Raw genomic sequence first — 12158 nt, 5'->3', positions numbered from 1 at the left:
GTGTGTGTGTGTGTTTGTGTGTGTGTTGGCGAATGTGTGTGTTCAAAGCAGTCTCTGTGTCCACCTGTATGTACAAACTGTTTTCCCTGATGTCAGTACACATGCAGGAGACTCACCTACATTTATAAGCTTGTGTGTTTATATGTGACTGCCTGTTTGCACACTGCCACTTCTCTGTCACATCTGAAAAAATAAATCTGTGCGCCAGTGTGTGTCTGCCCCAATTTGTATGTGTGAGTCCAATGATGTCCTGTGCCTGCCGATGAGATAATCTGGCAGAGCATGGGAGTGTCAATTTGATCTATTGATCTGCATCTTGCTGGCTCACAGGGAGTCTCTGAGTTATAGCGCTGCCATCTTTTCAGCAGTCAAGAGTCGTCTCTCCGGAGAGGTGAGCCGCCACCGTGGCACACACACACAAATATATGCATATGCTTCAGTCTGATGGCATTAAATGACCATAATCAACAAAGGACAAACCAGAACAAGGTCCTCTCTGGGATGGTGGCTCGTAGGAAACTCATCAGTTCTGTGTTATGAATGTTATTTTGAAAAACGTCTTTATTCCTACTCACATGATGCGTGCCTTCATGGCACAAACTGAAACCAGTAGCATTGGAGGCTGTTTTCAACACCACATGTAACTTACAGAGCAAATTTAGAAAAAAAAAAAAAGTAGCACAATTTAGAAAAGACATGAACCAGATTAACTGGTTTTACCTTGATGGAATTTGGAATAATTTTACTATTTGGGCGTTATTTAGACAAAATATTCATGTAAATTTAATTTCACAATACTTGACTCCACCAGTGCCTCTCCTGAAAGTTACTTTCCATGTGGGGACTAAATTAACTTCATGTTTAACTCGACGGTTCGGAATATCATTGGATTACATGGCTGGTACACAGGGTTTAGCCAATACAGTGTTTTGATTTTTAGTTTTGCTCCGAATACCAATGTCAACAACCTGATGCTGCTGTAACAACAGCACCATTCAACCAAAGAGCGTTACATAAGCAATATTAACTGATGACAGGCAGCAGCGCAACAAATTAAAGATTCCCCCTCACACGCGTGTAATAAGGCTTATAAAAACTAATGAACTATAATATGTCTGACAGCATAATTGTCGAGAGGAAAAAAAGCTAATTTACAACAATAAAATCCTTAAAACAACCACCTACTCCCTCTTTCTCATTAGAAAACTCCAGATTTAATGAATGTGCAAATATTTTTCATTTTACAAGTTTCACTGCTGGATCGCTCCCACTTCAAAAACAAAGTTAATTCTACTTGCCACGTGATAAAGTAGTGTCACTGTGCTTTAGTACTGAAAATCACAGCAGTTCATATAATCATACTGGTTATGAAAAATCAAGTCAAACTGTCGCTTTCACCTGATATTTCAAACAATTCAATCTTAATCACTTCCTGCTTTGTGGCACTGATTTAAACAGAAATACTGCTTATCAATGTTATTGATATCAAATAAATCAATGACACAATAACAGAAGATGATGACGTTGATGTCATAACCAGATCTACCTCATCTTACCCATTATTCTGCTTTATTTGACCAGGATTGACTTCATTACCATTTGTAATGTCTAAAAATCCTGTCGTAGCCCCACTTCTGAAATTCGAATGTCCAATAAAGACAGAAAATTTATCCTTCTGGGGGACAAAAAAAATCAAGATTTTTGTGATTTTTTCCCTTAAAAAATGCCTTTTTTTTGTGTTTCAATCCATTTTTTTATGCATATCTATCTAGTATTGCATTTTTGACTTTTGCCAAATTTCTACCAAAAAAAAGCCCTTAAACTTATACAATTGATGAGATGAGAAACTGACAACAGGTTAGGTGTCATGGACTCAAGATGATTATTCTCACCCACATGAACATCTGTATCCTAGTTTTCATACTCTATATAAATACTTTTCAGTAAATTGACCAATATAAATGTTAATATTTATTCATTTTAGTTTTTGTTTGTTTCTTATTTCATAAATTTTTTTCTTTCTTTTAATTTATATTATCTTTTCTTCTTCCCTTTGTAAATGCTGATGAAACTGCCTAAATAACCCCAGTGTGGGATTAATAAAGTATTCTTATTCTTCTCGTGTCTTCAGAAATCAGAAAACAGCATATATCATGAGCTTGAAGCTAATGGAGGCTACTAACGGCTAATCTGTTCAGATTACAAACTCTAACATACATCATCTGCTATACTTCATGCCTTCTTCATCCAGCCATATACTTGTTAATCCGCACTTTGATTTGAGTTATAAACAAACAATCCCCATTTGGTGGACAAGGTTTGACAGTTTGTAAATAGATGACTTGAGCAGTTTCACTGTTGTTTATTCCCGGTCTCCATTAGCTTCAAGCTAAGAGAAATATGTGGCTGCCATTTTCTGACTTCTAAAGTCATTACAAAGTCATGCAAAGGGGGAAAAAAAGACATTTGGAAGTTGAAGACACCAGTGAGTCATTAAAAGCCAAAGTGCAATTTTTGGGTGAAGTATCGCTTTAAGCTCTTAGCTCTGGCTGGACAAGAAACATAAAGAAGGTTCTTTCTTGTCCAGCCAGAGCTAAGAGCTTAAAAAAGCTTTTAAAAGAAACACTTTGTCTCATTACCCCAAACCAAACTGCTTTTTTTTTTTTTTCTTTTTTCATTGGGCATTTAAAAATAAGGTGTTTCTATGTTTCTCAACTACGTAGCTCATCTAGTGGACACCTAATGAGCACGGTGAAATCCTTTAAATATTTGTGACTTCTTTTGAAAAAGCTGTTGCCCACAGAGATGTTGCAGAAAACAATTGAGAGCAGTGTGTGTGTGTGTGTGTGTGTGTGTGTGTGTGTGTGTGTGTGTGTCCACTTGGGCATATCTGTCTCAGAGCATTACCACACACAGATCAATAAGGATTCTATTCTTGGCCATTAGATTCTGAAGCAGGGGGATAGCCTGTCTCTCACTCTTTCCTATCTCTTCCCTTTCTCCACTCGACAGTCTGTCCTCTCTGTTGCTGGTTCTCCCGCCAACTTCTCTCTCCAGTCCCTCTTTCACTCCCCCAGACAGCACCAAAAGGACATTGTCATCCTCCCAGCTGGACAGTTGAAGCAGAAGCAAAGTCAGAAGCAAGCATCAAACATCAGACAGTTTTTTTGGGGGGGGAAATCACAGAAGTGATGGGCTTTATGGCTTGAGGGGATCAGCCATCTTCTCTCTCTCTCACACACACACACACACACACACACACACACACACACACACACGTCTACACACACTGACTCACATACATCCACATATCCCCACACACACCTCCTGTCCCTGCTGTAATTCTCAGTCCTCTGCCATGCTGCCAGGCTGAGGCCCTTGATCTGCCACTTCCTGTAATTCTCTACAGGAGGAAAAGGGTACAGCCAAATATTCTGGCAGTCCAACCAGGCAAACAAACACGCATAGAGTCTATTTACTGAGAGCGTCTACTAAATGTGAAAATAAACACCTCCAGGACAAAGATGAGTATCAGTGCAGGAGAATTTCTTTCCTCTAAACCAACCTGTGCGTTTCCAAAACTTGAATGAAAAAAAACCCCACACCCTTCAGCACAGAAACTTCAAAAAAAAAAAAAAATCATAATCGTTAAATCTCCATTATTCTCTATTCATCTGTACTGAGCTGGTATCACTGCCATCAGATAAGGAGACAAGAATGACTAAACAGCAAATGACAGGAGAGGAGAACGGTACCAAAGAAGAGATGAATCACTCCCTATTCTGTCTCCCTTGTTTTTGATAAGACTTGGTCAGATCTGCGTCGCTCAAACTGCAGAGAGAGAGAGAGAGAGAGAGAGAGAGAGACCAAGACAGAGACAGAGACAGAGACAGAAACCGAGAGAGAGATTTTTGTCTTGGACAAGAACACAAAGGGTCCGAAGTCCTCTGGTCAGTTTCAAAGCGACCAGTCTCACGCAACAGGAAGCGTCTGAAAAGATGGTTCCAAACTCAGGATGTGTGGCGATGATGATGGCAACGATGATGATGATGATGATGATGGTGTAATGATGTATTTAGGTATCAGAGTTGATTGGTAATGAGCTGGTTTCCTGCCACAACTACAGTCTTTTCTAACTGAGGTCCCTTTATTCTCTCTGACCCAAAAACCTGCAAACATCAGGCTTTTGTCTGCAGCGACAACAGGTTTAATCAGCACCCGGCAGCAAACATGGGTTTTTTAATGGACTATGGTATGGATGTAAACACGAAGTCTGGATGAAAGCAGTTAAATGCAGCCTGTTCCTTCCAGTCAGGCCCACATGTACATGTACAACAAGTGGTGGGGGCTCCACTAGCAACACTATATTAGCCACTTTCAGCCTTTTTCCCAACAATTGGGCGCAGTTTTTAAACCACAGCAGTTCAAGGTTACCTGACCCTTGGTTTTATCTACTGAACCGAATAGCGATCCCAACAACGTCGCACAACGAAAGCGGCACGTCTTGCAGAGGAGTCCCACCAGGACGTGGCCTCAGTTCTGTCTCGTTTTCTCTTTCCCGTCTTGTTTTCATTTCTCTCGCTGCCACTCGCGTAAAACTGTGGTATAAAAACTAAAAAAGGTGGAGGGTGGTTGATCAAATTCAGTCCCCACGTACAGACACGCACCACTGAGACAACTGAATCCCAATCAAGGTTTCAAGGAGGGGCCAATGATGAGTTCCCATGGTGTGCGAGTGTTTTGGGGTTGGGAGTGGGGGCTTAGGACAAATTAGTTGATGGTCAGAATGCGCCGAAGTGTTAAAAAATGGGGTTTGTGAAGCCTTTTTCCCTGTGAGACAGGAAAATTTGCAGCCCATTTTTGTTCCAATTGCGATTCAACACTGTTCAGTCATCGAAACAGCGTCGCTCCCCTCCGTGCTGCTCTCTACTACATCAAAGATTCTCCAGAAGCCCGTAGGAGGGCTGATCAGTGCTGTTTTGACAACGCCTTCTACTCCTTTAGGATTGTGCTGTTGAGACGCCAGGAGAAAAGAAACAAACAGAAATGCAACTTTTTTTCTATTTGAAATCAGTAGGTGTAGACGGGTTAACAAAAACCTGCATCGAGGCAGGTATGCGGGGCGCTCAAGGGTGGGAGTTTACCTGGTCTGGAGCTCCAGCTAGCAAACCTGCATCAACCCTAAGATAGTATTTCAAGCCGTGCCCTCTAATAAACCACGTGTTCCACTGAATCTGCTCCTTTGGATGAAAAAAATCCTGTTCCTGTGGCGGATAATTATTCTCCATCTCCGTCAGTGAATTGAAGAAAAGACAGAAAGGTACTGGACCACCCACGACCATCTTTTTATGTGTCTCTATGCTCATCCTCCTCTCTGTGAATGGTTGTTTATATCATCACCTTTCCAGCGCAGGTGAACCAGTCTGAGTCACACAGCCGTAGCTGCCAGCAGGTGGGTACGACGGACGGCCAAGCGGACAGCTCTTCATCACACTAATGAGCTGGCAAACGCAGTCGGACAGGCAAGAGAACACATGGAGGACCTGTAAAAGCAGCCCGACACAGGCGAGCTCGCGGGCGTTCTCTGAAGCTATACGACTCCCCGCGGTGCCGTTTCATCGCAAGCTGTTGTCCCTCTTAATGCCCTCATACTGCAAGGAAACCCATGCAAACTTAGTTCTGCGGCTCGACTCAGGTGGGTGCTTTAACATCGTGGACTTTTCTTGTGATGCAACCGTCTTTGCTAAGCATCTAATAAAGCTTGATCGTGTGAAATTCTGTTCATCTACTTATTCTACAAGAAAGCGCTCACAGGGACCTTGCAACACCCCCCTCCCCCCCCAACCCCATGAAAATCTACTTAAGACTTCAGCAGCATCTGTTCACTTACCTGCTGTTACCTCCCAGTGATGCAGGGACCCAAGGGAGCTGCTACAAGCTATGGTAGCCTACTATAGCTCAGGTAAAAGGATACAATCTCAGAGCTCCACTCTGGGTGCCGACGGCCAGAATCTTCTGCACGGGGTCAAAAGCCATCGACGATGGCTGGTACGGGAAGCCATGACGGACAGTCTGGTAGAAACACAGAGAGGATGAGAAACGTTAGAGAGGATGTTGAATTTGCATATCACAGCACGGGGGTGTTGATTTGTCAAATGATGTCACACACCTGATTTTGGTAAGCAAATGGCACGGATGGGTGTGCTACGAAACAGAAATATAAAGCCTGGAATTGTGTTTGCAGGAGAACATAAATCCTGCATGGCTACTCTGTTCTCCTTGATAGGCTTAGGAATATAATCACGGCCTTATTTTCTTTTGGTCTTGTTTTTACTTCTCTCCATGCCACCCACGTGAAGTCGTGATTACACTGAAAGTCTGGGAATAAAAATACAGAAAGCACAACATTAATGTGACTTGCGGTGGGAGGATCTTCCACACTGGTTCCTGTGACTGCAGCTTTATGGCATCAGTCAGCTGGTGGTGGGCTGTTAGGTTTGTTTGCTCAGTGGCAGTCGGCTAAAGGGTGTTACGTAAGAAGCACTCAGTGCAGCAGAGACACCTGCCTTCCTCGCCGAGAAACACAAGAGCCAGTCACCTCCACATAAACAGAGCGGGTACCCGGAGCGAGGCGTGCCATACATCTGACTGCTGTTGTCTTTCCACTCGTTAAAATATCCACAATTCATTCAGCCGTCCGACAGCTTCTCAGGATTATTGAAGCTAAATACCGAGTTAGAGCAACTTTACCCCGCACCGCTACGTGACGGGTTCGGGACTGTCAGCAGGATTAGGTAAAAACTACAAGAGTGATTCTCACCAAACTTGTAGTGGAGGGTTGTAGAGTGAGCCAGAGAAGAACCAGCTCATTATGGGGTGGCTGTATGAAAAATAAATGGTTGTAAAAGACAAGAACAGCTCTGTATTTACTCCTGATTCCCCCTAAAGTAGAATATTAGTCTTTAAGGTGGCAAAAGGGCAGAAAGGGTACAATGCGAGTGGTGGGAGTATAGAGGGAAAAAAATATCTGAAACATTTGGAGTTTGGTCTGTCTGTGGTGGAGGAACTCTGAGGGCCCCCGGTTATGCTTCAGCTGGCCCAAGCGTGACGTATCGCTGTATTTCCTTGACCCTCTTACATCAGCGAGATGCTCAAAAATCACCAAATCCACACACACACACACACACACACACACACACACACACACACACACACTCATAAGAAGCTTGCAGATTCAATAAATGGCAGGGATCTATATGTTCACGGTGTCTGCATTAGGAGCCCACTTGAGGAAATCCTGAGGGTCAAGATGAGGTGCATGTAAATTGCATGAGCGGATTATTAACCCTATCTGTTGTGGTGGCCGATACATAGATTAAAGGGGCAAACCTTCCTTCAAACAGCCACCCCCCCTTTCCACTCAATTCAGGCGCCATCAGGGCCCAACGGATCAATGATCTGGAGGTAAAGTGTGTGTGTGTGTACGTGTGAGAGGGGGAGAGAGCGAGAGAGCGAGAGAGAGAGGAAGAGAGGGAGGGAGAAAGACGCTGCAAAGAAAAGACAATGCAAAGGGGAATAACACACACTGACACACACATAAACATCAAGCAGAAAGCACCGTTTCACTAATCCAAACCAAGCTGATTATGCAAGAGAGGATGAGTTTGGCCCAACCCCTCGTTATGACAGTTCATGCCACATACGCACGGAGGCTGATGCCTTCTATATCATCCTGGCATCGATGCATCTACGACAGAGCCTGGATTCATATCAGGGGAACTTAGATGGTCCTGAGAGCACCAGAGGAACCTTTCTGCCATGATCCTTCTAAATGAGGTTGAGACAAATAAATAAAGCTTCCTTCCCCCCAGCAGGTGCTCATTACAGTTTGGAGGAAGAGAGTAAAAAATATTATTTGTATTTTTTTTTTTTTTAAAAAAGGCATTGCCCATCAATTGATGTGTAGTGGTGAGCTCACTTTGCTGCGTCCTGAGATGGGATAAGCGCAGTGGAAATAGGAATATGAGTGTAGCGTGTAAAAAAAAAGATTTTTAAATAATAATAAAAGATATTATACATAAAAAGATCAGTCTCGCCCACCTTGCAGAGCTGGAAATGCTCGGACTGGAGGGTCTCCTGGATCAGATGGTTCTCCTGTGGCCCCACTTGGACAGACGGGGTGGAGGAGGACACCTCTTTTAAACCGTCCAGCACCTTCCTGATGTTGAACTTCTTCATTTTCAGACTGCAGAGCACACAACTGAGATCGCCCGCAAAAGACAGAGGGGGGTAGCCACTTTCTCTCTCACACACACGCGCTTTCTACTAATTCCTTCTGTAAATCTCACATTTTACTGCTTGGTTTTTTAGCGCAGTGTCCACGCCGGGAGGCTCTGGAGCGCATCGCACAGGGTCGCTTCTTTGGCGTGTGGACGAGACGTGTGGCGCGTCGGTGTATCTCGCTCGGACTCCTCGTTTGCTGTGCCCCCACTGCGTCTCCGTGGCTCCGTTCCCCTCCTCTCGGTTACTCCCCCCCTCCCCCCTCACCTCCCTCCCTCCCTCCCTTCTCGACTGTGAGCCGCTCAGACAAGGCGGAAACGCAGCGCAGCAGCGGTGGTGGTGCTGCTGCTCTTGCGCATGTCTGACGGTGAAGAGACTCCAGCACACATCCCGCCACCTTGCCTACTCTCTCTCTCTCTCTCTCTCTCTCCTCCTTTCACTTGCCCCCAGCGACAACGCCCCTCCCTCTCTCTTTACACACTCGCACACACGCACATACAGTTTTGCTCCACTGCACCTGGTGATGCTCGGGATGTTGCGGCGTTGTCGATGAAAGAGTAAAATAACCACTCAATCCTCCCGCCTTTTTGTGCATGTGTGTGTGCACCCATGCTAAAGACCATGCTAAACCAGAGTAGACAGAACACTAAAAAAAATGTAGAATAGAAGAAGCCAGACTTAATATATGTGCTACATTTTAGGAGGAAAATTCAAGTTCTGTGGAGTAAAAACAGATTTAAGACATTTTCATGCTAATCCATCATGACTCAGCGGCTAAAGCGTTTGGTGAATCCTTCTGAGCATCGTACCATCCCATGCAAACTGTTGCAGTTTGATATATTTGATCTGATCAAATTTGAAATGTTATAAGAATGAGAGTAAATAAAAATGTGTAGATTGCTTCGCCACATTTAAGTTAGCAGTGAGCTAACTTAAATATGCTAAATGCTACCATCTTGGCCTACCTTGCTGTTTAATGGTGGTAAGAATCACACAACACCCGCTAGGTGATTAAATTCATTATTAGAATTTGAATCAATAACATTCAGGAACCCTGTAAAAGCCACACTGATCAATGACTTATCCCTATTCAGGTTAGCAGAGGGCTAACCGGAAACGGTGGCCTACGCCTCTGCTCCTGTTTTTGGCTGTTAAAATATGGATAAATTGTATTCGGCACTGCACTGCCCCCTATCATGACTTGGTACAATACTGAAATTTAATTAATTTGTTCCATGATGTTCATGTCTGTGAGAGCCACATGATAAAATTTACTTATCAAAATTCGAGCCGGCTAACCAGGAGTCGTCGTCCAGGTTGAGGCCTGCTTCACTGTTAGCGTTTTAGCTGTCAAAACAGCAGATATGTTGTGTTGAGCGTCACACAGCTGCCACTCAGAGATATAATTCACTGTCAGCAATGAAATCAATTTGATTTAGGAACACTTGGCAAATCCATAAGAGCCACACGATAACATTGTTTTTCCATATTCAAGTTAGTGGAGGGCTAACAGGCAGTAGCTTCCGCTTCCTCCCAGGGACGGGTATAGCACAAGCTACGTGAGCGATACTTACCTGGAAGCAATGAGCTTCAGAACTGTTTTCGGAGTCATTTGAAGCTTTGAATGTGACATTGATTCATATCAAAATATGCACCTGCACTATAGCTTTGAAATAAAAGAGACTTTTCCCAGAAACTGCTTTGACAATGACGCGTATGTGCTCATTTTTTAGAAGGAGCGCCAGGCTCATTGCTGATGTGCCGTCACTGTTAAGGGATGATCTGTATTGACACATAAAATGACACATGCAATAAGCTGACAGCTGAGTAAGCATTGCATCAGTCAATATCTGCTGAAGGCTGTTTCCTGCTTATGGTGGAGTCCCACAGTTCACCTGTTATTTATACTCCCCCTCTTAAGATGCAGACCCCTCCGCCGCGGTGTGCAGGTATAATACTTGAATGTGTTGAGCCAGTGAGGAGGGTTAGTTGTAGAGAAGGTCGGTGTCGGCCAACTAGGTGACCTTACATGTTCGTACTGACCTTAATTGTTTTAAACGACTAAAAGACAGTCCTCAAACAAGGTCATAACATCGACAACCATCACGTCTTTATTTCAAATCCAATATTCAGGTTTGCTATTCGTTGTGAACGTTGACCAAATGGATGCAGGAAGAAGAAATAAGGTTGCTCTTCCAGTTGCGTTGCGTTCGGGTCGCGTGGGAAAGTTGACGGCCGGACAGATACCTGTTCCAGTTGTTGTCTTCTCTCTCACGGGTTCTTGCTGACTCATTTCAGGTGTCTGTCAATTTCATCTGTGCTAATGGTCGACCTAATATTGTCCTTTTGGTATTGTTATGACTCTTGATTGTATCCAAATTGAGTCTGAGGACAGAAGATGTCTTCAGAGCCGTAGAAGAGCACCTCAAGGCAGCACCGTCAGGATTTGTCATTTTGGGTGATAAGAAATAAAAGTGACTTCCTAACTGGCTTGACTTCACTAATGTCAGTCATCGGAAAGGTCACGATGGCAATTACGCAGTTTACTTCTGATTAAAACTGTTCCCATCAAGACAGCCATTTAATTATAGCAGCGATGTGTTCGGGTGACTTTAAAACTCAGTGTATGAGTGGTCTCACAGCAGACGTTTGACTTTCCAGAGCTGGAGAAGCACAGTTGGAATTAATCATATTAACGATGGCTGCATTCAGTTTAGGTGAGTCAGACCCAGGGCTCTGTCATTGGGCCTGCTTACTCTCTGACACGGCTTCACGGAACGGAGCCGTCGTGAATGTCATTGTTTACACCTGTGAGCGTGTGACTGCAGCTGGGGGAGGAGTCAGCGAATCGGACGCTTGTGTTTTGCCAGGTCGCCTCGCCTCATCCCGCTGCCGCAAGCGGATTTCGTTTGCCAAAGCTCAAATATTTACTGTCTGAAAGGAGGGAACTTAACTTGCCCTGCTAAAGACACCACAATTAAGTATAAACTACGACGCAAACAGGAAAATGATGACACCTGATACAAGACGCAGTCAGTGAAGTGGATGAACAAGTGCAGAGAAATAAGCAGCAGTTCACATAGTTCATGTCGCGTGTAGGTAAGACAGCACATGTGAATAGTTCTTTGTTATTATGGGAACAGCTGAAAATAGCACTCAAATGTAAGTGAATCAATTTAATAATGATGATACAATCGGATACAGTTTCTTCCAGATGTTTCCTTATACTTAACTGTTGTTTCTCTATAAATGGTAAGATGGCAGTAGGAAAACAATCATACAGTGCACAGAGAGTAAAGTCACAAAAAAACAGTATAATAACATCGACAAGCTAAAAGCATTCAAAGCAAAAGCCGTGACTTCTAAAAGCAAAGCTGATATCCCATAAAAGCTGATTTGAACATATTTCTCATCATTGCCATAATTAATATTCCTGTAAAGACAGAAATCTACCAGGAGCAGCTGCAGCACAATCATCTTCATCCCTGCTTACGCTGGAGAGCTGGAGTGAGAGGCGCCTCGGTACAGCTGTGTGTGTGTGTGTGTGTGTGTGTTTGTTTGTAAGGTCACAGGTGGAAGTAAAAGCCTGGACAAGCTCAGCTGAGGCTGCTGCTCATGCTTGAGTGACACTGACGTTACCACCTGTTTGGGCTGTTTGCTAACACACTCATCTTCAGCCGGTGCCCGCCAGCAGTGGGGACAGGAGCGCAGCGGCGGAAGTAATAGCTATGTTTGCATTCTTGTTAATAACACCTGATGCCAAACTCCTGTTCTCAACCGGGGAAAGTTTAAAGGAAAAAGAAAAAAAAAAAGGGGGGGGGTGTTCAGATGTGATGGATGAATCAGGCAAAGACGCCTGTTGAATAAAACTCTGCTAA

The 12158-nt window shown here is 43.9% G+C and overlaps 1 protein-coding gene across 3 annotated transcripts in view; it reads right to left on the bottom strand.

Moving 5' to 3' along the window:
- stxbp5a (syntaxin binding protein 5a (tomosyn)) overlaps positions 1 to 8507 on the bottom strand; it is a 101913-nt gene extending 93406 nt beyond the window's left edge. For all 3 annotated transcript variants that reach the window (XM_086189337.1, XM_086189336.1, XM_086189338.1), the window contains exons 1-2: positions 8101 to 8507; positions 5975 to 6072 (exon numbers count right to left, since the gene is read on the bottom strand). In XM_086189337.1, coding sequence (XP_086045463.1) covers positions 5975 to 6072; positions 8101 to 8238 — 236 coding nt within the window. In that variant the 5' untranslated portion in view covers positions 8239 to 8507. The remainder of the gene's footprint in view (positions 1 to 5974; positions 6073 to 8100) is intronic.
- Between the last annotated feature and the right edge of the window lie 3651 nt (positions 8508 to 12158).

The sequence above is a fragment of the Aulostomus chinensis genome, chromosome 20 (assembly GCF_037954235.1).
Source record: "Aulostomus chinensis isolate RoL2024-O1b breed Wild chromosome 20, RoL_Achi_v1.0, whole genome shotgun sequence".
NCBI classification, from domain to species: domain Eukaryota; kingdom Metazoa; phylum Chordata; class Actinopteri; order Syngnathiformes; family Aulostomidae; genus Aulostomus; species Aulostomus chinensis.
The sequence above is the reverse complement of the archived record's forward strand: the minus strand, read 5'-3'. Positions and strand labels throughout refer to the sequence as shown.